At 55.5% G+C, this 25065-nt stretch overlaps 8 protein-coding genes across 8 annotated transcripts; 3 read left to right on the top strand and 5 right to left on the bottom strand.

The window, feature by feature from the left end:
* Nucleotides 1-1290: 1290 nt before the first annotated feature.
* Nucleotides 1291-2303, bottom strand: BU25DRAFT_348005 (glycoside hydrolase family 16 protein; the record flags this gene model as incomplete). Its single annotated transcript, XM_033703179.1, has 2 exons — nucleotides 1291-2101; nucleotides 2149-2303. Coding segments are annotated over 2 exons (966 nt in total), but the record flags the coding sequence as incomplete, so codon positions are not given.
* A 110-nt stretch (nucleotides 2304-2413) lies between these two features.
* BU25DRAFT_476264 (uncharacterized protein) lies at nucleotides 2414-3488 on the bottom strand (the record flags this gene model as incomplete). The annotated part of the gene is made up of 2 exons (XM_033710949.1): nucleotides 2414-3108; nucleotides 3238-3488. 2 exons carry the CDS (start codon nucleotides 3486-3488, stop codon nucleotides 2748-2750), a joined length of 612 nt encoding a protein of 203 aa, XP_033558730.1. The 3' UTR covers nucleotides 2414-2747.
* Nucleotides 3489-3684: 196 nt separating this feature from the next.
* Nucleotides 3685-4967, top strand: BU25DRAFT_155112 (uncharacterized protein). The gene is made up of 4 exons (XM_033700662.1): nucleotides 3685-4024; nucleotides 4081-4201; nucleotides 4429-4549; nucleotides 4705-4967. Exons 2-4 carry the CDS (start codon nucleotides 4085-4087, stop codon nucleotides 4866-4868), a joined length of 402 nt encoding a protein of 133 aa, XP_033558729.1. The 5' UTR covers nucleotides 3685-4024; nucleotides 4081-4084; the 3' UTR covers nucleotides 4869-4967.
* Nucleotides 4968-5018: 51 nt separating this feature from the next.
* On the bottom strand, nucleotides 5019-7373 carry BU25DRAFT_373884 (uncharacterized protein). Its single transcript, XM_033704049.1, has 3 exons — nucleotides 7262-7373; nucleotides 7070-7199; nucleotides 5019-7016 (listed from the first exon to the last, which is right to left on the bottom strand). The coding sequence occupies exons 1-3, from the start codon at nucleotides 7351-7353 to the stop codon at nucleotides 5067-5069; spliced, it is 2172 nt and encodes a 723-aa protein (XP_033558728.1). The 5' UTR covers nucleotides 7354-7373; the 3' UTR covers nucleotides 5019-5066.
* A 597-nt stretch (nucleotides 7374-7970) lies between these two features.
* Nucleotides 7971-13230, top strand: BU25DRAFT_493522 (uncharacterized protein; the record flags this gene model as incomplete). The annotated part of the gene is made up of 3 exons (XM_033711719.1): nucleotides 7971-8012; nucleotides 8063-8312; nucleotides 8365-13230. The coding sequence occupies 3 exons, from the start codon at nucleotides 7971-7973 to the stop codon at nucleotides 13098-13100; spliced, it is 5028 nt and encodes a 1675-aa protein (XP_033558727.1). The 3' UTR covers nucleotides 13101-13230.
* Nucleotides 13231-14970: 1740 nt separating this feature from the next.
* BU25DRAFT_347862 (cytochrome b5) lies at nucleotides 14971-15711 on the bottom strand (the record flags this gene model as incomplete). The annotated part of the gene is made up of 3 exons (XM_033703174.1): nucleotides 14971-15132; nucleotides 15344-15470; nucleotides 15593-15711. The coding sequence occupies 3 exons, from the start codon at nucleotides 15709-15711 to the stop codon at nucleotides 14971-14973; spliced, it is 408 nt and encodes a 135-aa protein (XP_033558726.1).
* Nucleotides 15712-16209: 498 nt separating this feature from the next.
* On the bottom strand, nucleotides 16210-18480 carry BU25DRAFT_413428 (uncharacterized protein). The gene has a single exon (XM_033707034.1). It carries the CDS (start codon nucleotides 18091-18093, stop codon nucleotides 16306-16308), a length of 1788 nt encoding a protein of 595 aa, XP_033558725.1. The 5' UTR covers nucleotides 18094-18480; the 3' UTR covers nucleotides 16210-16305.
* Nucleotides 18481-19518: 1038 nt separating this feature from the next.
* Nucleotides 19519-24491, top strand: BU25DRAFT_155023 (uncharacterized protein). Its single transcript, XM_033700661.1, has 2 exons — nucleotides 19519-23740; nucleotides 23791-24491. The coding sequence occupies exons 1-2, from the start codon at nucleotides 19625-19627 to the stop codon at nucleotides 24337-24339; spliced, it is 4665 nt and encodes a 1554-aa protein (XP_033558724.1). The 5' UTR covers nucleotides 19519-19624; the 3' UTR covers nucleotides 24340-24491.
* The last annotated feature ends 574 nt before the right edge of the window (nucleotides 24492-25065 follow it).

Below are 25065 nucleotides of genomic sequence, written 5' to 3'. Positions count from 1 at the left end.
GGTTGTGACTTCGAAGCCGGGAGGTGCGTAGTAGGCGTTCGTTGTTGGGTAAGGAGCGGGGGTCTGGATGGCAGTGACCTTGGTGGTGATGGTCGTGTAGCCAGTGGGGCAGACGTCGACGTAAGTGGTTTCGTAAGCGGTGGTAGTTTTGTAAGAATCGGTGGACTTTTTATCATCGTCATACGAGGGCTTGCTCGAGATAGGGTAGGTGCTGTAGAGCGGCGTGAAGCTGGGGAGCTCAGGGTAGTCGGCATAGACGGGTGTGGAGTTCACATTGGGAGTTGAGACCGGATAGTTGTTGTGCCCAGGGACTGGGCTTGAAACAGGGTTTGATGGGTAGTCGTTGCCATAGACTGGAGCGCTTGAGGAGGCTACAGGATAGTTGCCGTATTCAGGAGCCTTGGTGGAGGCAGTAGGGTAAGTATCATATCCAGGAACCTTCGAGGAAGCGCCAGGGTACTCTGAAGAAACGGCAGGGTACTCAGAAGCCTTCGATGAAGCATCAGGAGTTTTCGAAGAGACACTGCCGTATTCGTAGCCATCACCCTCAGGATAGACAGAATAGACAGGAGCGGAAGTCGAGTAGACAGGAGTGCTGCTGGAAGATTTGCCACCAACCGGGTAGGAAGTGGTGTCTGGGTAAGCGGAGCTCAAAGTTCCAGAGGGGTAAACAGCAGAGCTATCATATGGTGTTTCCGAAGGGTAAACGATCGAAGAGCTGCCGTAAGGGGTCCCAGATGGGTAGACGCTGGAGATATCAGATGAAACCGGGTTCGAGGAGCTTGCTGAAGGGTACACGCTCGAGCTGTCGTGGGAGTAGGGAGTCTCTAATGCTGAAGCTGAGATGGTCGACGAGTAGTCATGTACAACACTGCTCGAGACGTCATGAGGGTACGAAGAAGAGGCAGCGGAGTTCGACGAGGGGTAGATAGAGCTTGAAACATGGGGTGTAGGGGTGGCAGAAGAGTGGACAACGGAGCTGGGCTGGACAGAGCTGCTGTGTGCCACCGAAGAAGACGAGACGTGAGCAGAGGAGCTGGAGACGTGGACGGAGCTGCTGGGGATGTGGACGGAGCTGCTGGGGATGTGGACGGAGCTGCTGGGGATGTGGACGGAGCTGCTGGGGATGTGGACGGAGCTGCTGGAGACGTGGACGGAGCTGCTGGAGACGTGGGCGGAGCTGCTGGAGACGTGGGCAGAGCTGCTCGACACGTGAACAGAGCTGCTGTAGGAAGCGTGAGGGGTGCTGCTTGGGGCGACCGACGAAGAGCTAGTGATGGTGCGCTTGTTGTATGTCTTGAACGAGCTGACGCGCCAGTACGCATCTTTAAAGACTTCAGGGTGCTCAGCAACGTACTTTTTGCAAGAAGCCATGCCGCTGAGACCGTCGTACATAGGGCAGCCGGACTGGGCATAGACGTTGCCACCCCAGTCGCCGCAGAAGGTGTTGGTGAAGATGAAGCGCTGGTCCATGAAGCGCTTCTCGATGTCGCAATCACCTTGGAAGTTGGCATTGGGAGTTCCGAACTCGGCTGTATCGGGCGAGCTCGACGTGAGACTCTTCGGCTCGCTGCCACGAGGGAAGAACCAGATCTTGATGCCCTCAGCCTGCCACTCCGTAACGTAGTAACCGCCGTTGTTGGCGTTGAAGCCAGCCCCGTAGGAGCTGGAACTGGTGTCGGTCACACCACAGCCAGTGGTACCATAGGGGCCGTCGATAGCGCAGTCCTTGAGAGCTTGGACTCCGCTCTGGCCCTTACCTTCGGTCTTGCAGTTGGTGTTGGTGTGCAGTACGAAGCTGTTAACCGAGTTCTTGTTGACACCTTCGATGATATCGATCTCTCCTTTGACAGGCCATGGCTCGCGGCCGAGAGACCAGAAGGAAGGCCAGGTACCACAGATGCCACCGGGCATGTGCTTGATGTCGAGTACGAAGAGCCCCTTGTTGTACTCCGTCTTTCCCTCGAGACGAACACTCTCGCGACCGATGTCACCTCCGTCTCCGCTGTTCAGCTTGGACTTGTAGTCAACACCAAAGATCGCGTCGCCGCCTTCGTAACTGATGTAACCCTTATCCTTGGCGGTTGCGCGGTCAACATATCTGATCAGAGTCAGCTGTTGTTATCGTAATGATGGTTGTAGACATACTTGACAAAACCATTCGTCTTCTCCTCAGTGCCGAAGTTGAAGTGATCGAAGAACGAAGAACCAGCGTAGGTATCCTGGACAGTATACTTGGTGGCAGAAGCGACCGAGAAAAGAGTGGCAGCGCCAACCCCAAGAAGGGCTGACAGGGAAGGCATTCTGGTTATTAGTGTAAAGAGTGACTAGATGAAGTATAACGAAAAACGAGAGGCTGCAGAGTGAGGTTCTACAAGACCGCGCACGAACAAACTGAACAAGTCGTTAGAGAAAGGAAAGCAGATGGGCGTCCACCCCAAGGTTTATTAATCCGCTCCTGATACTCACGGCTTCGAGGCTGTTCCCCGTTTAGGTGAGCATATCGATTGGGCGAACACTGGCTAGGCTGTCAGTCTCCACCTGCAGGTCAAACCACTCCTGCAGGGTCGCCCTATACCAAGCTGGGTCTTGTCATGAAGCTTTGAGTATGGAGCTCGCAACCATTGCTGCAGGAACGCGCGCTTTGCACATCCATATTTACTCACATCGACCCAGAAAGTGTCTAGTGTCTGCCTATCCTTGACGGACATCGCGACGTGGGCCCGCCGCGCCGAGGCTTGAGTCGCTTAATCAGTCATAAGGCGCGGCACAGCTGTCAAAACCGCGCGTGGCTTGGATTCGCGATAGGAAGTTCTGGTGTTGAGTGGTGCATTTTGGCGGGCAAGTCCGTAGATTTGGGCGCTAACGATTTTGTGGCGTCCCCCCTGGCCCAGACCGGTGTCCGCAAGGAAAGCTTCAGGAACAGATCCAGAGCGATGAAAGTCTACATCTGATGTGCGGCTGAAGTGGAAATGATGCCCTGTCCACGAGGCCGCGGAGCGCTCGGGCTGTGCGGAAGAAAGAATGCAACAAAGTCCTCGCGGTAGCGTGGGTGGTCGAACAATTCTCGGTCGCTGCGCATATTGCGAAAAACGAACATTGGGATGCCTGACCGGTCAAGGAAGAAGATGAGATTACCCAAGTGCTTGTGTTCGCGTATGTGCAGATACGAGATGAGGCCCTGGTCTGGGGAAAGAACGAGATGAGGTGAACCAGATCTTGATAGCGATAGCTTACCGTAGGGCGGCAGCACTTGTTCTCTTCGCCCTCGTTCTGATGGCGATTCTTTCGACGTCAACCGTAGACTTCGTCCTGGAACCATTGTGTTGCGGTTCATCATTGATTTGGACGTCGCAGTGCCGTGGCGTCCTGGGAGTTGAAGTTGAAATTGCTAGGTTTCTCCGGATTGCCGAGGTACACGCAGAATCAACGTCGACTTGCACCTGCCCTTTTCCGACTCTTCCTATGCAGTCGTCCGCATGCTGCATCTCGTTTTCAGAGATGAGGAGCAAAATCCTTCGAGCGGCACACCAACTACCACGAAATCGGGCGTCTAACGTGTATCCTGGGACCCTTATACGGTCGACAGAACGTGGTTACATGCAGCTTCTTATTGACCGGTCACCTGGTCATGTCGAGGTGCGCAAATTTCGGAATCATATTCTTCTTGAATCTTGAGACAGTTTCCTGAGCAATTTGCGTCAAGACTTGGGGTTGAAAGAAGGTGCTCCAGGGCTGAACGCACTCTCAAACCCTGCGTCGATTGCTGACTAACAAGTTACTCCACCTCACCTCCACCTTCAAGAAAGTTGAGAGCAAAGCCCTCGCAATCTTGACATGTGACAAAGAGTACACTGAAAGGATGGCGTTTGAAACCCGACAGCTTCCCCTGCTTGCGTCCACCCCATCGCCGAAAACCTGTTGCATGAAGCCGACCTCAGCCCATGACGTCAGCTTCCGAACTCAACACCATCCTGATAGCTGAAGTACAAGTGTGATTGTAGCCCGCGGAACGTGCTTGGAGGTAAAAGCCTTGTTATACCTACTCGTAAAGACGTCAACTTCCACTGCAGTTCCAAGCATCATGTCGGGCCAACTCACTAAGAAAGAAGCACAAGCCCAGCAAGTGCAGCAACAATCAGCCTCCCAAGGCGCACGCGATGTCGAAACACAGGAACACCATGCGAAGGCCAGCGCTTCGGTAAGACTGCTTCACAATTACGCTCAACCATGTTTCGTACTTTCTTTATTCCTGTTCATGTCTTTGAATCTCGTCACCCAATTCCACATCGAGTACAGCTACATGTGCTTTGTCCTTAACTACCTTGAAACATTCATCCCACGATCCGTGCTCAACTCCTTCAATACTCGAAGCCGAAACGACTGTGACCCTTTGAATTGCAAGTACAAACACTAACGGGCATGCAGGGCGGCCTGAATCTCAACATCTTCGGCGCCCTGTCCGGCGCTTTGTCGAGCAAGAGCAAGAAGACGACACACACCAACGCCGACGGCTCATCAACAAGCGTCGAAGACCGCCATGACAAAGGTGAGTTGGCATCGAATTTGTCTGAACAGAACCTGTCCATGCCATTCCCTTTCTCACGGCGAACTATCTTTACCCGCTGTCAGCATGCACCCACCCCCTTTCTCACTTTCCCTTTCCTCGATTCTTCGAGGCGTACATCTCTGACGTTTTCCCAGCGGCAGCAAACGGCGTCGCCCACGGGCGAGGCCAGGCCTACGCCGCCGCCGACGCAGAAGAAGGCGGAAAGAAGACCAAGTCTCGCGAAGTGGCTCAAGCAGCATCGCAGGGCAAAGCAGTTTCCGCTAGCAAAAAGGTCGATCACTTGGGCATTGAAGGGTGAATGCAGAGATCCCAGTTGTGTCCGTATCGAGACGTGGGAAGTGTTCTGCTGTCAACGACGTCAATAAATCCATGACTCAATGCAAGCTGTATTGACCCTGTAGACTCGATAGGAATGTCGCCATGCATCGTTGAACTGGTGATGGGTATCATTGACTCCTTGCCTATGCTGTATGTGCTCACTTTTGACATGAAGGCTCTACATCCCCCTAAACGCGTTTCCACTTGCACTGCGGATGTTCTTCTCCTTCCGCCTGTCGTGCCTCTGCCCGGCCTCTCCGCCTTGCGGTTTCTTCTTCGTCTTCTGTTCGGGTGCGAATGTGATTTCGCGCTCACCAACGACGGTGGTTGTGCTGGACTTTGGTGTGCGGTCTTTGAGCTTAGATACTCGCGAGCCGAACGTCTTATCAGCCTTTGGAGCGTTCTTTTTCGAATTCGAGTTCGACACCACCATCTGCGGCCCGCGCTGATTCTGCAGCATGGGGTTGTTGTGACCGGCCTTGCGGTAGGAAGAGGAGGAGATGCGTGTATCGGCTGGTGGTTTGCGGACGGGCCGCTCTTCGGCTTCGGAGCCGTCGGAGTCCGATGTGTCTGAGCCAGGTCGCGACTCGAGGTCTTCCTGTTCGGCGGCAGTAAGGCCCTTGGGTATCTTTGTACTGGGGTTGATGGCCTGGAACTCGTGGGACTGCTCGTCGACTTCGAAGTCTTCGTCTTCAAAGAGCCGGGCGAAACGGGCGTCGCCGAGCAGACCAGCAGGCTTCTCGGGCGCCTCGACTGCAGGTGCGGCGGCATCGAGCATCATGTCGTCGTCGCCGCCCTTCTTGAGCACGCGCTTGGCGCGTCTGCGTTCCTTTTCTTCTTCCCTGGCCTGCATCTTCTCGGCGAGAGCTCTGTTGACTTTGACCGAGACCTTCTTGTTGCCGCGGATGCGGGACTCGCGCTCCTTGTTGATCTTGTCCGCGATGGATTTGGCGCGCTGTTCCTGCCACATGTCGGGATTCGAGATGAGCTTCGCCTCTTCGTACAGCTTCTGTGCGACGAAGTAGCCGTGCATGTAGGGGCGGAGCAGGCTGGTCGTGCCGATGAGGTGGTCGAGGTTGAGGGTCTTGAGCTGCGCGGTGGTGAGGAACTTGAAGTTGTCGTAGACTTCGCCTGTGGAGCCGGCGCCGAAGGCGTTGGGGTCGTTGGGGTCTTCGGCCATTTCTTCGACAATGTTGTCGAGAAAGGCGCACCATTTGGGTGCCGGGCCGAGCTGCGGGATGAAGAACGAGTGCTGCTGTTTTCCCTCGTTGGCAGTCAGGAGCATACCGCTGTCCCTGACCCACTCGACGTGGTTCAGGTCGACGGCAGGCTCGACCGACGTCCATGGCGTGCCACTTTGAGGGTCCCAGATCTTGATGATGCGCTTGTCGGCGGTAAGGATCTTGGGCTCGGTGACTTGGCCGCGCGATGAGGTGTTGTTTTCGAGGTAGATGATGTTCTTGATGGCGAATCCATATCCTTGGTCCTTCTTGAGCAACGGCGTGGGTGATCGCAGATCGTAGAGATGCACCAATCCCTTCGAATTTCCGACCGCGAGATTCAGCCCTGACCGAGGGAACGTGAGCGCTGTGACTTCTGACCGGCCTTCGAAGGCGTCTTGCGGCGCTGACAGAATGCCAACCCGGTTCCTTGACCTTGAGTCCCAGAACTCGACTGTGCCCAGCGATGTACCGAAAGCCAAGAGGTTGTGGCTGTCTTCTGCGATCGCACCAGTGTTGACGGCGCCGGCCTCAACGCCGCCCTGCAGCGACCCTGGCGCTGCTGTCAAGAGATCATCTCCACCCACGTCAATCTCGTAGCTGCGCATGAAGCGTCCCACCTCGAGGTTCAGACGGAAGGCTTCGCCGAGCCCGTCTGCGTTCACGCCGACCGACGGCACCAGACATTCTGCGGATCGCCTGTCGTATATCAAGTCCCGCCCGTAACGGGGTATGCGCGTCGCGTGGTGCAGTCCCCCGCCGGTGTGAAACTCGATCACCCGGTCGGCTTGGAGGTGGACGCTCTTCGTGTAGTCGCTCGAGAGGATGCGGAAGGTCTCGTTGAGGGTGTTTGTGTGGCGGGCGAACGAGAGGGAGAGGTGGGGCAGGTAGTGGGCGTGGATCTGGGGCTGGAAGCCTGTCAGTTTGGCTGCTCTTCGCTCGTGGGGCGCAAAGCTCTTGCCTTGTAGGTGCCCGTGGACATGACCCAGTCGCCGTCGGGACTGACGCGCACGCACTGGCTGGCCTCCTCGAAGCCAAAGTCCTGCAGCAGCTCTACGCGGTTGGCGAACTCGGGGTCGTTCTTCAAGCTCCTGCTCTGTGTCAGCTTCCGTGTCTCTCGTCTCTGTTCCGCACTTGGCAGACAGCTGCGCACCGCTTTCTTCTGCGAATCAGCCACTCCGGCAGAGGACGCGCCTCGCTGCCGCTGATTGTGTAGACGGGCACCGCAGAGTTCGTGATCTTCATGGTGGCCGTGCGGGCGAGTGGTGGCGGCGTGCAGGTTGAGAAATTCGAGCACCAAAAAGCTGGCTGCCGATAGGGCTGAACCGCCATCGACAACCCGCCGCGCTTTTCCGGACGCAGTTAGTAGTCGACGCGAGAGCTGCGAGAGCTGCGAGAGCGACGTCCGAACTCCACCACACCTCAAGCCTCGCGCGCGCGACAGACGTCGCTGTACTACTGGCCGCCGCCGCCCTCTCCTCCCCCCTCCCCCCCCCTCCCCCCCCCGTCGTTGTCGCTGCAGCTGTCCTTGGCCGTCTCTGGGGGAATCCGCAGTCCGCGTAGCTCAGCCTCGCCAGTGCATTGACTGCATTTGCCCCGTCCTCCATCGCTGTTGCGCGTGTGCGGCCCACCCGGCGACCGACAACCATGCTCCGGCTGTGGACGCAGCCATACCATGCACCTTCTCTAGCACTCGACACCCCGTCCACACAGCCAACACTGATTCGGCATTCGGCTCTGACGACTATCTTGATCGCGCAGCCCGAGAAGCCGCGGAGTTGATGAAGCTGCACGCTGTCCTGCGAGTGCACCCACCACGCGAACACCACCGGAGAGTTCCATAGAGGGCTGCAGACCTTCCAATGGAATTTCTCAAAACCTGCACCACGAACGCGCAAGCCATCGTACGTCCAGACGTGTCTCCGTATGCACGCGCCTGCTGACCAACGCGCAGGGAGACTTCGAGGCTGTCGCATACCAGGCCTTCTCAGTCGCGCGCAACACCACCCAGCCCAGCTCACCACTGCGCGACTGGAACCCCGCGGAAGACACGCGCGCCGTCGAAGCCGTCTTACGCGAGCGCCAGCTCTTGGTAGCGTGCGACGCGACAAAGCCGTGGCTATGGCTCTTTGCCCCTACGACCGTCGACAAGGCCAGGTCCAGCCCGGGCGACCTGCCAGGGGTCGAAGGGTACCTGCTACACCGTAAGCACCTGCACACGCTGCGCGGCTGTGTCTTAGTGCTAACTCTGATCAGGCGAACAAGCGGGACTGACCAGAGCCCTCGAGTTCGCACGCCCACCTTTGTCCGCTCGCTACCCCACTGCAGCATCCTACGCCGCCTTATCCGCCGCCCAGAGCAAAGCCACTGGTGCACGACCTACACCGGCTGGCATCCAGAGCAATGCTTCAGACCAGCCGCCACAGCCGCCGCAGCCGCCGCCGCAGCCGCCGCCGCCGCCGCCTGATTGCTTCACCGTCTACGAGCTGTTCACGTCATCCGTCATTGCACTGATTACCCTGGCACTAGTCAAAGAATGCTCCGTAACCTCCTTGAACTACCGAACCTTTGTCTCCAACCCTATTCTCCAACAGACCCGCGAACATGGCGAGTTCGACTCCCGCACCAGCCCTCTTTGGCTTACTAGCATCAACGTGCAGTGGGCTAGCTCTGGCACAATGGTCGTGTCCACGCTGACCGAAAGAAGCCACGAGATACGCTGTCTCGATGAGCCGTCGTCTGATACCAAACTCACATCTCTGGTCGGCAGGTGTGTGCGAGTGGCCCCCAATGGCATGCTTGGAAGGATCGTGAGCTTCGATGATCCCTTGCACGTCGCTACAGAGGATCCTGCGCACCGGCCTCGAAGAAAACGAGCTAGGAGAAGCAACCTGGAGCAAAACATGGACAAGTGGAAAGCCACTGTCAGGCGGTGGCTGGCTTGGAAAGGGTACTCTTTGCTCAATCTCGACGACAGTCGTGCTTGGGTCAGGCTACGCACTACGCTCAACACCCAGCCAGCAGCATCGAACTCTGGCCTTGCTTGTTCAGAGCAGGACGTGCTGTGGCCTCGGGCACTGTGCTACTACCACGAGGCGTCGAGTGAAGCAACACCCCCCTTATCCACATCTGGAAACGTCGCCGGTACCACCGACAGCGTGCTGCGATGGTTCGAGGGCATCGACTCGGCAGGCTTCAGAGACCCATATGACGTTGCTCAGGAATGGTTCACAGGAAAGGCTGAACGCGACAAGATTGCGGAAACACAGCGCAAAGCCAAGAAGGCCGAGCAAGACGCAGTTCGGCGCAAAGAAGAAAACCCAGGCCTGTTTCCATCGTCGCCGCTCAACACGCGGGTAGGTGCGTACGGCGAGCTTCAGCCAGTCAGTGGGGTCTACCCAACGCCTCCAGATGGCGTTGCACCTGGCGCGTCCGTCTTCGCCGGCGACACACCAAGCGTCACGGGCGCGGCTTCCAATGTCATCTTGGCACCTGGTGGTACCAACCCTGTCATCAACCTGTCCGCTCCGCAAGAAAGTGCTCCGGCAGAAACAACGCAACAACCTCCCACGTCCCCAGCGTTTGCTCCAGAGAACGACCAATTCACGGCGTCTGGTAACAACGACGATCTGTTCGGAGATGACATGGACGAAGATGGCTACGAAGAGAATGCTGTCGGAGACGATGACTTCGACTTCTTTGACGGGCCCAATGACGGAGATGGAGATGTAGACATGACGGACTCTCCATCAGCTCCTGACACGAAAGTGGAGCCGCCCCCAGCCTCTGAAAAGCAGCAGGAGCCGCCCCCAATCTCTGAAAAGCAGCAGGAGCCGCCTGCCAATACAAAGGCAGAAGACAAAGAAGAGTCATCCGATCCCCTGGCAGCGCTCGAGAAAGCACTTGCTACTGCGACTAGCCAGCCACCCGTGCACCCGGCACAAAAGGTGAAGGAAGAGCAGACCTCACCCGCTGTGGTTGTCGTTGAGCGCGATGCAGCCAAGCCAGACGCCGACGTGAACATCCAAATGCAGGATCAGCAGGTGCCTTCTGCAAAAGCGCCTACGCCTCCGTTGAACCCAAACAAAATTCGGGAGACTCTCAAAGCATCGCCAAAGACTACATTGACCCTTCACATACCCCAGACACAGATTCGAGACCGTAGAGGGAGCGCTTTCGGCCCCCTGTCCTTCAGTCGGAAGATGAGCGTCTCTGACGCCAAGTATCAAGACGGACGCTACGGCGTGCATGCCGATGTTGAACCAAAAGACAAACCTCCTGGTAAGGCTGATCAGGCTCGACCTGAGAGCTTACGAGATGTTCCTCTACTCACCAAGCTTCGGTATGCAGTTGCAGTAGCATCTGCCATTGCTTTGCCCAAGGTCACGCCTTCCATACAAGGAGTCAATGACGAATCAGACTACGAATCAGACTCCGAGAGCGCGAGCTCTGACGTGTCCGATGAAGAGGATGAAGAGGTTGAAGAGGCTCCACCTACAACATCAACCCCTTTTACAGGCGGACCTATCGCATCGGCCAAGAGGAAGTTGCTAACAGACGGGAACGCTACACCGCTGTCTGTGACCTCGTTTGCCGACTCCTTAGGCGGGGACCAGCTCGAGCTCCAGAACTTACACCTTGATGACAGCTCACTCCTCACTTTTGAGCCGAGCAGCTGGGATTGGTCTTTGGTGAAGCTTTCTCCACCTATGGAGAGGCCGTCAGTTGGTGCCCGCTACAGCATGCCCCTTTTCCCGCACCCTATAGAGCGGGTACCAGATACGCCTACCTCCCAGCCTGACCTAGCTTTCGAGCTTCTAGAGGACAAGCTTATGAGCGGATCAGACAACATCAACATCGCACAAATGGTCACTGAGCAGGTCATTTCAGCGACTCTCGATATCCTTGACGAGGATTCGTCGACAACACCGCGGTCTGCCCATCCCGGCTTGACGGAGATGCGCTGGGTTGCGGTCATCAAGAGCCTGTTCCCGAAAGCTGTTGACTGTACGTTACCTGCATTAGCTGCAGTCAATGATGTATTCCCAGATGTGTCAGCACACGCAAAAGGGCAACAGAGGGTCCCAGCACGAAAACCGAACGAAACACCGGCCATACCTAGCAGCCAGATTTACTTGATCAATCCGCCCTTCATCAGGGTCCGGCGCGCAGAGACCCCTTGGGACTTACTACCACCGGCAATGGCTTTCTGGGAGCCACTTGGGCTGGCGCCAGTCAGCGGACCGAAGAATGTCGTCGCATTTTGTGTCTACCCACACAGTGACTCGCTCAGACCGTGCTTGGAGAGCTTCCTCCTTCACATGCAGCTCGCCTACGATAGCTGCAAGCTGGGTACCCATACGCGAATCGAGACCGTGAGCGAGTACGAGAGCGGCCTGGTACCCTGCAGGGTTCCTACACCTGCAGCCCCTCGGGCTGTCTACAAAGCGCTGCGCGAAACCTGCATCCAACTCGGAAAGGTTTTAGCTGCGAGGCACGGCCACATCAGTGAACAGCATGAGGCCAAGGTCGATGCCTTCATCATCTACATGGTCAACCCGTTCGATACCCCTTCCGCCCTATGGGAACTTTGCGCTTCATTCTGGACACTGTTCCAAACATATGGCCAAGGCCCAGCTCACCCCAATCAGCCCCAAAAGCCCGATCTTGTCCTTCAAATCATACCCATCAAGTACATCGCCTCATTCGATCACCCCGTCATCCTTTCGAGTCACATTTATATCCACCTCGCGCGCGAAGTATACAACCGCAGCCCGCCCAGCACTGAACCTGAGGACAAAACACCCCTCCCGATCGCCTCCGCTCCTGCCTTCCAACTCGAAGAGCCCATTCCCCGCAACGTCCCATTCAAGCTGCAGTCCGACCCTCCACAAGATCTGCTGAGGGAGAACTCGTACATGCACCTCGCCTACGCCATCAGTCTCGACGGGATATGGCTGACTGCTGCTTGGACGGACAGCTGCGGGAAGAGTCAAGCTACGAGTACGTACCACCTCGGTACGCGTCCATTCAACGAGCTTGCAAAGGAAATCTGGGCGACCACCATCTCGATCTTGCAGGCGAGGAAGGTGCATTGGCGCGTGTGCATTGCGCGGGCGGGCGTCATGGATAGAGAAGAGCTGGAGACATGGGTGTACTTGATATCCTGTCCCACGCAACTCAATCTCTTCACCACACTCATCGCTGTCGACACGCAACCTTCATACAGGTTCACTCCTCCGACGTCAACTTCAACAAGTCAAAGCAACCCCAACACTCCAGCAGCCACGCCCGGCGCAGGCGTGTCTCCAGACCCCACGCTGGGCCTCACACCAGCCGCAACCCCCTCTGCTCTCGATCCTCCCGCGGATCCAACACAAGACCTGGATGCGCGACTCGTCGACATAACAGATGAGACATGGGGCGTCATCCTCGCGCACCGCCTGCACAACAGCAACTCCACGAACCAATTCAACCCTGCGCTCATCTCGGGACTGCTTGTCAAACGCGGCCCTAGCCCCTCTGCAGGGGGAGCCGCTCAAGAAACAGGAGACAAGGAACAAGGCCCGATCACCGTGGCAGTGAACATCCTCTGGATCGGCGCCGTCGGCAGCACCCGCGCTGCCACCTCGCCCTTTCCACCTACACCCGGCGGCTCCGAACCGCCCTCGCATCCCGCTGCTGGCTCCTACCTCTCACACGGCTCACAGTCGTCAACTGGTGGTGGGGGTGGTGCAGGGGCGGGCAGCGCGCCCCAAACCTCGACTCAAGGACCACCACAGCAGACGAGCAGTCTGATGTGGACGCCCACACCGCAGACGCGCGTGACGGCGGAGAATCTGCTCAAGGAGATACTGCAGCAGTTCAGGGGCTTGGGGCTGCTTGCGAAATTGAAGGGGATGACGGGGACGAGACACGGGGCGGTGCCGTGGCATGTGAGCGCCGCGCAGAGGGGGGTTGAGGGCATTGGGAAGGTGACGGGAGGGCGGTGACGTTTGCTTTATTGGCGTTTTTGGGATGGGAATGATGGGTTCGGGAGTTGGGGGCGCGGATAGATTGCATGACTACGGTTGTGTATGGCGTTTGGGTTTTGGGGTTCTAGTAGTGAACATCAGCGTCATGATATACGAATATTGCTTCTTCGTTCAATGCTCCTGGCCCGCCCATCTTGTGTGTGTGTGTGTGTGTGTGTGTGCGTGTGTGTGTGTTACAAATTGTCTTCTGTTTATGGTTTCCTGGGCTTAAACGCGCAGCTCCCTGCCCGCCTTTGGCGCCTACTACACCACCACCGCATCCCCCCCACGAATCAACAATCATCATCTCGAATAGCAGCACCAGTCCAAGGACACCTGCTCCCACCCCGCCCCAACGCAGTCTCGCGATGCCGCCCGACTGTCATACTCATGAAAGGCGCAGAGTGTCTGCCTCGATCCACGCCAACCCGCAGCCGCTTGCGTCCGCCAATCGCTCTCACCTTGGCCCCAATGCCGAAATTGATGCAATCATGCTTGTCCAGCTTAGTAACACGGTCGGCTCGAAATGGGTTCGGCCGAGTGACTGGGTACGAAGACAAGCTGAAACGAAGCGCTTTGGATGTGTAAGGATTGTGGTGAGTCGCGTATGCCTTGGTACCGTCCGTCTGACAGAGGAGGAAGGAGGGTTGGGTGTCATTGTCAGGGTTTGTTTATGGTTTACGGATTGAAAAGGGTGGTGAGATGTAGTTGAAGGGGGGGGGGGGTCTTAAGATGGGCTGATAGGGTGAAGTGTGGTAGCAAGAAAACGAGAAGAGGGGGGAGGGGGGGGGAGTATATACCGCGATGCTCTGCATGCTCTGCGATCCTCTTTGCGAACTACCATGCCTAAACGTCTCCAACCCTCTAGCCAGGGACCACTTTATATTCATGCTCTGCCTGACAACCCGAAATCCTGCCTCTCACAACAGACTAAGCGTGGCGGATAAGTTGGTGGACACTTGAGCCCTGCTCGTCTCATCTGGCACGTACGAGCGTGGAAAGAACAAGCTCAGGCGCAGTGATGGTATTATGGGTATATATGGTAAAGGAGGGGATCTGCAATACCCTAGGGCTCAAGCTTGCGGGGTACTGTAACTTGGTAGTATTGTAGGTGTAACGTGCACCATGGATCCTGACTTCATAAAAGTCATGCTTTGAGGTTTGTTGTCAGGTGTTTGGTGTGATGTGTGCGGATGCATCCCGCAACTCACGTGCAGTGGCTCGGAGCTAATTCGGTTGCTACCCGACAGGGTCTGGCCTGGGTGTGAAAGGCGGCATCTCGTATGCTGTGAATCAGGGTTCTGTGGGGAAGATTGCGGGGAATGTGATGTTCGGTAGTAGGTTCGGTAGTAGGTTCGGCAGTAGATTCAGTACGCACGGAACAGTCGTTGCAGTTCGACCCGGTGCTGTCCCGATGTTTGTGTTTTTCTGATTGTTGTGGTTGTACGGCTCGTAGGGAGTTTACGTACCTAGGCAACATGTGTAACCTTCCCTCAAAACTGGATGCTGTGTAATTTCCCGACTGCTGTCTTGTATGTTTGCTGAGGAATTAGCGATTTGTCAAGTGCGTCTCTGCGCCGCAAGTTGCATGTGAAAATTAGATTGCCATCTATCCCAAAGCTCTCCGGACGGAACGTTACTGAAGATCGTATGCGCCTGTAATGTGTCCCACTATGTGCTCGACCACTCAAATCCAACTCCTCGTCTCCCTCCCCAGAGTTCTGCTACACCGAGGCTCTCGCGGGTTGCTCGGGTCGTGCGCGCGTAGTACCGGTCGCTCGAATCGCAGCCGCCGCCGCCGCCTAGCCTGTGCGTTTGTCGGTCTCTATATACCCTCAACAAAACGCATTTACTGCTGCTCACTCTGGCTCTGGAGGTACTTGTAGGCACCAAATGCGAGCGCGCCACCAATAAGGATGATAGCGTAGAGGCCAATACCGGTTGAGGCGCCGTCGGTCGCCGCGGCGGTCGAGCCGGATTGCGCGTAGCTCTTGGGCTTGGGGTCGCCCTCCTGTAGTCGTGTCAGCTTACCCTGCCCCAATTTTTATAGTGCATATGAATATAAGATGTGTCGGCGGAACAGTTCCGAGTGGTTGCCGGGGCCCGAGGGGGAATCTGACGGTGAGATTTGGTGTGTAGAAGGTCGGAGGAAATGCTGTGGAGTCGATTGTGGGTGTGGAAAGAGGGTCGTAGGCATGGTATAGTGAGCTGGAGGGGCGTACCTGGCGCTTCAAGGTACCAACGAGCAGACCGTCAAGGATCTCGCGCGCCTCGTCTGAGTGGCCGACATCCTCAAAAGCCTCAGTCGAGTCCTGGCCACCGACGTCGAGGAGGACTTCCTCACCACCGCTGTACTCAATTAGCATCGTGTGCTTGTAAGGTGCCATTCGCGCCTCTCAATGCGTTATCGGCACAATGTGGGGTTCGCGAGAGTGGAGGCGGTAGATGGACGTCTGGAAGGGGCGACGTACGGGTGCTCGTCGACGAAGCTTGTGCAGTCGTAGACCTTGTCGTGGACAACAATGTAGAGGTCCTTCTTGGTGGCGTGCTCAGAGACGTCCGAGTAGGTGAATTCCTTGCCTTCAGACATTGTGATGTGTAGTGAAATCCGTTCGGGTGGTACAAAAAGGTGTGTTTAGGGGGGAAACGGTGAGTGTGTCGAGGTCGCGAATGCGGAGAGCGAGGAGGTCGAGTAGCGTGGAGAAAACTCGGTGTAGAGACTAGAAGATTATCTGGCAGCAGTCGAGCCGAGCGGGATTGACACTCGGGTACGGATGTGCTTGCGAGGCGGACAGCGCTGAGCGGACGCATGCCGTTGCTGGCCAACAAATTGCAGCCCCGCGATTGGCCGCTCAGCTTCGCTTTCCCAAAATCCACTTTAAGTTTGCCACATCTCGCAAGAGTTCCCTGCCAATGTGGGGTCTCGCATTTCACTGTCCTTTTCGAGGGGGCATCTTTTCCGCCCTCACATTCCCCTATCAACTCGCATATGATCTCGCAGATGTCATGCCCCGCAAAACACCATCAGCTTGCCCGTGCTCGACTGTCAGGCAGTCCAAGACACGTCTGGGCCGAGTTTGCTCCGAAGTTTTGTCTACGCAACGCTTGATTGAACTCCTTCGCTATGCTATGCTATGCTGATACCCAAGTCGTACATCCTTCTACATTTGCTCCAGTTACTCTTTCAAGAGCCCAAAGTCTTGACCCTCATCCACTCACTCGTCCCAACTCCAAGATTCAATCCGTTCTCAGCCCACCACCGTCTCACGTTCTCACCAGCCTCGCCCTCCACACCATCTTCCAGGGCTTCCTCAATGTCACATGTCTTGTACTCGACCTTCAGTCCACTCTTCTTCCACCACTCAAGTACGTCTGCCTTGCCCATCTTTGTGGGGCCGACCAGTACCTGGTTGTCAAAGAGCATCTTCTCACCGCGAATCGATCTCCAGTAGTCCAAGATTTTCGTGTGTCCATGTGTAGATGCGATTTTGGTGACAGTATCTTCATGCGAGAAGGGCACACCACTGTTGACCCACCATTTAATCACGTCGAGCTTGTTGGATTGCGTTGCGTATGTTATGGACTTGCCGACCTTGAGCTTCAGAGGGTCACGGAGCTTAGCGGGGGGTGCCTCTTCACCAGGTGTTGGGGGCGTGCGGTGCCGCGAGTGCTCTTTCCACCAGTGCAAGACAGGAATGTGACATTGCGACGAAGCTTGCTCGAGGGCTGCTTCAGTGTATTTTAAAGGCAGGCCTGAATTGTACCACCAGTCGAGGGCATTTGTCGAGTTGTTGCGAGATGCGGCGTCCATGGCTTCGCTGGAGTACTCTTTGGTCAGGAAAGTAGGAGACGTGCGCCAGTAGTCGAGAATCTCAATCTTGCTGAAGAGTGATGCTTTGTGGGGAAGGAAGGTATGGCCAAAATGCTGCCAGAAGAGATCTTTGTGATGGTACTCCAGATGCTTGAGCACAGGTACCATAGCAAATCGCATGATGAGATCGAGGCATGGACGTGTGATGCGAGTGGGCTTTTCTGTGTCGAACGCTTTCGCAATGTCAGCATAGCTGCACGTGAGTAGCGTCCAGCCCAGCTTTTGCATCTGAGTCTTCGGCCCTGCTTCACTGGCAGCCTGTTGCCACTCGCGAGGGACTGGGAGGTTGGTGTGCACGTTGAGTGTGGTGGCCAGCTCCCAGTCCTCGGTGAATTCCAGTATGATAGACCAGAGCTCTGGTGGAAGACGAGGCCCCTTGTTCTTGGACGGCTTCAGTGCAGGCAGGTGTGCAGTTGACAATGCGACACTGCGTTCACCGACTGCCATCAAGTCGATCTGCGTTTGTACAGACTCGCCAAGTTCCTTGTGTCCTCCCCAAGGCACGATCTTTCTGCCAGTCTGATCGTAATTCCATAGCAACGGAGACAAGACGCGAATCCAGTTCATCTTCTTCTTTATCTTGCTGATCTGTTTTTTTGACATGGGATGCTCCCACTGCAAAGTTGACATGCCCGGTATGAGGAGAATCTTCTTCGAAACATCCCAGCTACGCAATACTTTCAAGTGGAGGTTGCTTGTAAAGCCATGCAGCATTTGCGCTATGTTCTCGGCATCGAGCGGCGCAATGACGAGCGAGTCTGCCCACGAGCAGTACTCAGCGACTTGGGTTTCGACGAAGTCTGCATGTTGCGACCCAGGCGTTGTATTATTTTCGGCATTGTACGTGTGCCAGACAGGCTCGAGGGTCGGTGAGACGGTCGTAAATGGTGACGTGGGAAACGGTGTGCGCGCTATGATGCGTAGAGAAACATTTTCAAGTCGTTGTAGGCGCGCAACAACCGCAGAGCCAAACCTGGAGGTAACTGGATCGGTCAGTGCGACGAGGACCTTCAGTGGGCGTTCAGCGGGTTGCGAGGTCATAGAGTCGTTGTGGCGTATTGTGCAGTGTTGTGGAAGTGTGCGGTCAGCGATCTGAAGCATGGGAATGTGTTACGAAGTTAGACCGCCATTGGCCGCTGCCCCACAGTCCTTCACACCACCATAGACCCTATGTTATCTCGTGGTTCTGGCATTGACAGGCGAGCATGGTGACATGGCGAGCCGCAAACGAGTCGCCTTCAAGCCTCGAGAAACTCGGTTCGCCAGTGTGGGGAACTACGTAAATGAAGACAGTTTCGTGGGACTGCTAGAGTGAAGGCTTGGCGCCCTCTTGATGATGAATGACTAAGAAGAGACCGAATATAAACGCGTTCCGCGGAGCCGTGGGCACCGTTTCGAGGTGCCTAGCTCACGCGAATGTAGTGCATGTTGACGATGCGTGGATCTACGATCCCGCTGCTACAAAGGAACTGGCACTTTCAAGTGAATACGATATCTTGAAAACCTGAAACGGTGAAGCAGATGACCGGTGTGACGCTGCACATCGTTTCATTTCAAGATCTCCATCAGACCCCAGGTGCTCCGCAGATTTTCGGCCTTGTATGGACCGCATTGGCTGGGTAGCAGCCCCACTGCAAAGAGCCCCAATGGAGCTCAGATTTTTCGGTCCCCATCTGCAGGACTGGATCATTTTCGGTTCTTCCGTCCCTCAGATGAACCGCTGCCGTGTCCTGGTGCATAGGCTTTTCCAGGGACAAGCTCCAGCGCTCCATGGCAGGCGGTTGACGTCGCGTTGGAGGCGTTTCGCCGTTGTCCACGAGACGACTCAGGCCGCATTAAGCAGCTGTGTCAGCCCACTTGGCTGCACATCATTCTGACTCTAAACCAATGACGTACTGGTCTCGCTCTCACAGCTCCACGATGACCGGCAGACGCAGAATTGCATCTTCGTTCAACTTTCCCATCTTTCTTATCGGCGGCGTCTGTCTGAAGCCCACTGTCCAAAAGCCTGTCCCGTAGGGCCAATCTTGCACGGCCAGACCGACCTAACTGCTAGTGGTCGAGTAGGCTGCCGATCTCTCAAGTCTTGCTCCCTGAGATCGACATCTGTGAGTGCACCAAGCGGTGCAAGCCGCACAACGCTACAAGCGTCCCCGTAGGCTTTCCCCTTCGCAGGCAGTCATACACGCCAGCATCAGCGGCTCACTGTTGTCGTGATTTCCCGCCACTGGCCACCTCCACTGTCAACCAAAGATGCGAGCCCATTGCTCTTGACGCTTCCACGAATCTCCCACGCACACGGCGCAACTGCCTCTTGTATGTCGGTACCGCGACCAGAACGACGTTGATATTCCCAGGACGCTTTTAGACTCCGCTCTCCGCCACCCACTCCCACCCAGAATTCTCCGTACCCTGCATAACGCCAAGGCGAGCAGCATCGCGACAAAACCTGCGAGCTCGGCCAGTATTCGTGCCACCTGCAGCACGTTATCGACGTCGATGGACGCCTGAGCAGAAGGCGCTCCTCATTCTTGTGCGGGCGCAACCATATCACTCAACATCGCCCAGGCCCGCCACCGCCTCCTACAACATTGAGAATCCCCCGCGCTGCTGGACACAGAGTCGCGCTCCCATGTCTCAACCACCACAGCAGCCCGAGGACGTCGAACATTCGGCTTCCCACAGCGACGCGGGCCAGGCCTCCCCCGCCCCCCTGCCCAACGACCACGACCCATTGTCGGCGCCGGAGGCCCATACAGAGACCACCGATTTTGCTGCGGACAACTCAAAGTCAGGCAACGTCCCTTTGCCTCCCAATGTTGCAAGCAATGTTGGACCATACTCGCTCTCGGCGGCAGTGCTGAGTCCATCTGCACACGATCGTATATTTCCGATACGAAGTGTCGTTTCTGTTGACCCTAACCCTACAGCGACACCGAAGCCTACTGGACAGCATGGCAGCGATTACTTCCACCAGTATTCCCAGGCAAGCGACTCGCGCAGGCCGTCGGGCTCTACAGCATCAAACGCATCACACGTTTCCCAACGAGGTCAAGGCCAAGCTCAACGGCAGTCGATACCTGCAACTGCACCCAGGGCAGAGGCAGCGCCGCAGGCACGGCAGAGCGCAAAGTCGACACCGCAGAAGTCAGAGCTCTCGAAGTCGAAATTACAGCTGCCTACATCACTATTCAAGGAAATAACATCGTCGAGTTCTGGGAATAGTGTAGAGGATGGAGGAAGTCGGTCACCATCAGTCAAGGCGGTGGGCCGTCCATCGTCCGCCGGAGGTGAATCAATCCGAAGTACCCTCAGCAGTGTGGGAGATGTGAGCAGTTTAATAACACCTCGGTTCAAGCATGTGGTCACTGAAGGTGGGCATATGGTCATCACTGGTCGAGATGGCGAGACATTACAGCGCTGCGAGGACGAACCAATCCACATGCCGGGTGCTGTGCAAGGATTCGGTCTCCTGGTTGCACTTCAAGACGACCCAGAGTGCAGTGGAGCCCTCCTTGTTCGTGTCGTGTCTGAAAACTCTAAAAGATTCCTTGGACGCACACCGAAGGAGCTTTTCGCTTTGGAAAGCTTCACAGACATACTGTCCGAAGAGCAAGCCGACAATCTCCTCGACCACATTGACTTTATTAAGGATGAGGACTCGGATGTTCTGACCAATGGCCCTGAGGTTTTCACAATATCTATCAAGGTACCAGGAGTGGCGCGGACTCGTAAACTCTGGTGCGCTGTTCATATCAACGACGCAGATCTTGGGCTTGTCATCTGCGAATTCGAACTAGAAGACGATCATGACTTCCCTTTGGTACCATCGGACGAAATGTCACCCGAGCTCCCTGAGGACACATTGGCTGGTAAGCCTACTGCAGAGGAGTACCTGGAGAGTACCGAAATAAAAAGTCGACCTCTCAGAGTACTACGCAGTGCAAGAAAGAGGAGAGGTGAAGCCGCTGCGATGGAGGTTTTCAAAATTATGTCCCAGGTGCAAGAGCAGCTTGCAGCAGCGCCTACTCTTGAGACGTTTCTCAAGGTTTTGGTTGGTGTTGTCAAGGAACTGACGGGCTTTCACCGCGTTATGATTTACCAGTTCGACCAAACGTTCAACGGACGTGTCGTTACTGAGCTTGTCGATCCTCGGGCCACAAAGGACCTGTACAAGGGGCTGAATTTTCCCGCGTCAGACATCCCCAAGCAAGCTAGAGAGCTGTACAAGCTCAACAAGGTCCGCATGTTGTACGACCGCGATCAAGAAACAGCCCGCCTTGTCTGCCGTACCGCCGAAGATCTCGGAAAGCCGCTTGACCTCACCCACTCCTATCTCCGAGCCATGTCACCTATTCATTTGAAGTATTTGGCGAACATGGCTGTTCGTTCCTCTATGTCAATATCCATTAATGCCTTTAATGAGTTGTGGGGTCTCATAGCCTGTCACTCTTACGGCGCGCGAGGCATGCGGGTCTCGTTTCCTATAAGAAAGATGTGTCGCATGGTCGGCGACTCTGCTTCACGGAACATTGAGCGACTGTCCTACGCATCGCGTTTACAAGCCAGGAAACTCATCAACACTGTACCCACACAGCACAACCCCTCTGGCTATATCATTGCTTCCTCCGACGACCTGTTGAAGCTCTTCCAAGCCGACTTTGGGCTGTTGTCGATCAGAGATGAGACGAAGATTCTTGGTCGCATGGAGAATTCCCAAGAAGCTTTGGCTATGTTGGAGTATCTGAGGATGCGCAAGATCCAGTCTGTCGTGACATCGACGGACATCACACAAGATTTCCCTGACCTCCGATATCAGCCCGGTTTCCACGCCGTCGCCGGTATGTTGATTGTACCTCTGACAGTTGGTGGCAATGATTTCATCGTCTTCTTCAGGAGAGGCCAGCTGCGGGAAGTAAAGTGGGCCGGCAATCCATACGAAAAGTTCATTAAGGAGGGTACCGAAGGATACCTGGAGCCTAGAAAAAGTTTTAAGACGTGGTCAGAGACGGTCGTTGGCAAGTGTCGAGAATGGACAGAGGAAGAGATAGAAACTGCCTCCGTGCTGTGCCTAGTTTATGGCAAGTTTATCGAAGTCTGGAGACAAAAGGAGGCTGCACTGCAGAACAGTCAGTTGACTCGATTACTGCTTGCGAACTCTGCCCACGAAGTCAGAACTCCGCTGAACGCCATCATCAACTACCTCGAAATAGCTTTGGAAGGATCATTGGACTCGGAGACCCGGGAGAACCTCGCTCGATCACACTCAGCGTCTAAGTCGCTTATTTACGTAATCAACGATCTGCTGGACCTGACGAAGACGGAGGAAGGTGGACCGCTGATCAAAGGGGAGTCCTTTGACCTCAGTGCGACAATCAAAGAAGCGACAGATATGTTCCGTGGAGACGCCAGACGGAAGAACATTGATTACGAAGTTATCGAGCACGACGGCCTACCAAAGTCATGCATAGGCGATCAGCGCCGAGTAAGACAAGCTATCTCGAACATCGCAGCAAATGCCATTCAACACACCAGCCAAGGAGGTGTCAAGATTGAAGCATATGTTGCGTCAAGGCCTGGCAGTGATCATGCAGAGGTTGAGGTCGCGGTCACTGACACCGGCGTCGGCATCAACCCAAAGAGACTCGATCAGTTGTTCTACGATTTTGAGCAAGTTCAGTCTGAGCCTGCTAATGCTCTGGAGGATGCTATAGTGCCGGATCCTGAACAAGTCAAGCAACAGGGTGACAAGACTGCACTTGGTCTTGGGCTTGCCGTTGTGGCGCGCATCATCCGGAACATGAACGGACAGCTCAGAATCAGGTCGGAAGAAGGCAAAGGCACTCGGTTTGTCATTCAGTTCCCATTTGATCTTCCAGACGATGAAGAGGAGGTAGAATCACCACCAAGGGATGCTTCACCATCCGGGAGCGTTACCCCGCACCCCGAGCGACCTAAGTCATTGACCAGTTCAATGCAATCTGGAGGCGAGCGCACATTGATCTCACCAACCATGTCGCGGCACGGCTCGAGTGGTAGCGCCGCTGCTACGGTGAACGGCAGCAACATAACCTATCATCCTGCAAGCAGAAGGCAGAGTGCACACAGTTTGAAGAGCAAGGCGAGCTTACGAAGTTTCAAGAGCGGTATGACCTCCTCAACGCAGGAAAGCGCGCGGAGCGATGTGGACAGGCTTATCGAGGATCTTCAAGCACCGCATCTAGTAGAGAGACGCAGAGGAGAAGGCCATCAAAGCCCCAGTGCGCGATCACTGAGACCCATTCTCGCCAAACGCAACAGTATGGACCCCGGGTCGCCCCCACGAACAAGATCCAAGAGCCTTGAGGTTGCAGAGAGAGTAGTAGTCCCGCCTCATCAAAGGAGCTTGGACACTAAGACGCCTGGCGAAGAGCCCATCATGTTCTCTTCTCAGCCTCTCAAAGCTGTTCGCCTGCCTGATGATACCTCTTCGCTGACTGGGCAGTCAACGGGCTCGATCCTTGGAGAAGTTCACGATAAACCACGGGAACTGTCACCTGCGCCTGCGGCTGAGCCTCCACCTGAAAAGCTGACCTCAGATCGCATGCGCGTCCTTGTAGCAGAGGATGATCCAGTAAACAGTCGAATCGTTAAGAAGCGATTAGAGAAGATGCAGCACAATGTGTATCTGACCGTCAATGGCGAAGAATGCGCATCTGCATTCGGCGATAGTCCCAAAGACTTTGACGTCGTCCTGATGGACATGCAGGTACGTCTCACTTCCTATTTATATCCCCCTACATCACTAACATGCAATAGATGCCAATCATCGACGGCTTGACTTCGACAAAAATGATCCGCTCCTACGAAAAGACACACACCAACATCTACTCCCCTCGCGCCGCCCTCTGCGGCCGCATCCCCATCGTCGCCGTCTCCGCCTCGCTCGTGGAAAAACACCGCCAACAATACATCGACGCCGGCTTCGACGCCTGGATCCTGAAACCCATTTCCTTCGACCGCCTTAACAAGCTTATGGCAGCCATCGTTGACAAGGATATCCGCAAACAATGCTTGTACGAGCCCGGTGAGTGGGAGAGAGGAGGCTGGTTCCACGAGGGCAGAGCGAGTGTCGATGAGGTCAGCACGAAGCCGACGGGTAAACCGACGATTACCAATCCGAGTGAGAGGATGAAGGAGGCAGCTGAGGATGCTGACAATCCTATGGCTGGAGAGGAAGATGAGGAGGGGAGACAGCCCGAGGAGCAGGAGAGGTTGTTGCAGAAGCAGGAGGAGGAGAGGACGGAGGATGATGATAAGAAGAACGAGGAGATTAGGTATGAGGATCCAAAGGATGCTGTGGGGTGAGCATTGAGATTCATCGGTCGGCCATTTTTGTCAAGAGGGAGGGGAGAGGAGCGAGTGTGATACGAAGGAATTATAGACTGCATCCTGTTAGGAGTATTGTTTAGTCTTTGGTGTGGACGATTTAGCCATTATTTTGGGTGTCGCGTCACGATGTACACGACCGTCACGTTTGTTTGGGGCTGGCGCCAGCGACGACGCGACTGTTGCTGCTCATATCGAGCCGCGGACGGAGAAGAAGAGCAGGATGTAGACTGTAAGATGACGGGCTCAAGGAGAGTCGATATGCGGTCAAGAACACACATGGATGGAGTCACGGTGGTGGTATGAGAAAGGTAGAAGAGACAATGCAAAACTAGTAATACTCATCACAACCTGCGCCCAGTCTGCGCCGTTATCCGATCTCAATGGACGAATTCAACGACTACACCCACGCTCCACACAGAAACTTCCACGCAAGGTAGCTCGGCGCCATGCGTTTTCAAGCTTGACTTCTCAAAGCCGTCGTACATACATTCATCAATCCTACCATATCAAGCAACTACACCTCGTGTCCACGCCTCCATGGTTCAAAGACGCATCCAACACAAGCAGTTACTGTAAAATGCATGTTCGGAGCAGGCTCCGGAGGTCACTTCATGTTGGTCATGTGCTCTCTTTGTCCAACAAACTTCCGCTAATGTACGCACCGTGTGCAAAGCACATCGCCAACACATAGACTTGTACATA

The sequence above is a fragment of the Macroventuria anomochaeta genome (genome assembly GCF_010093625.1).
Source record: "Macroventuria anomochaeta strain CBS 525.71 unplaced genomic scaffold BU25scaffold_30, whole genome shotgun sequence".
Taxonomy (NCBI): Eukaryota; Fungi; Ascomycota; class Dothideomycetes; order Pleosporales; family Didymellaceae; genus Macroventuria; species Macroventuria anomochaeta.
Note: the sequence above shows the minus strand (reverse complement) of the source record. Positions and strands in the feature narration are given on the sequence as shown.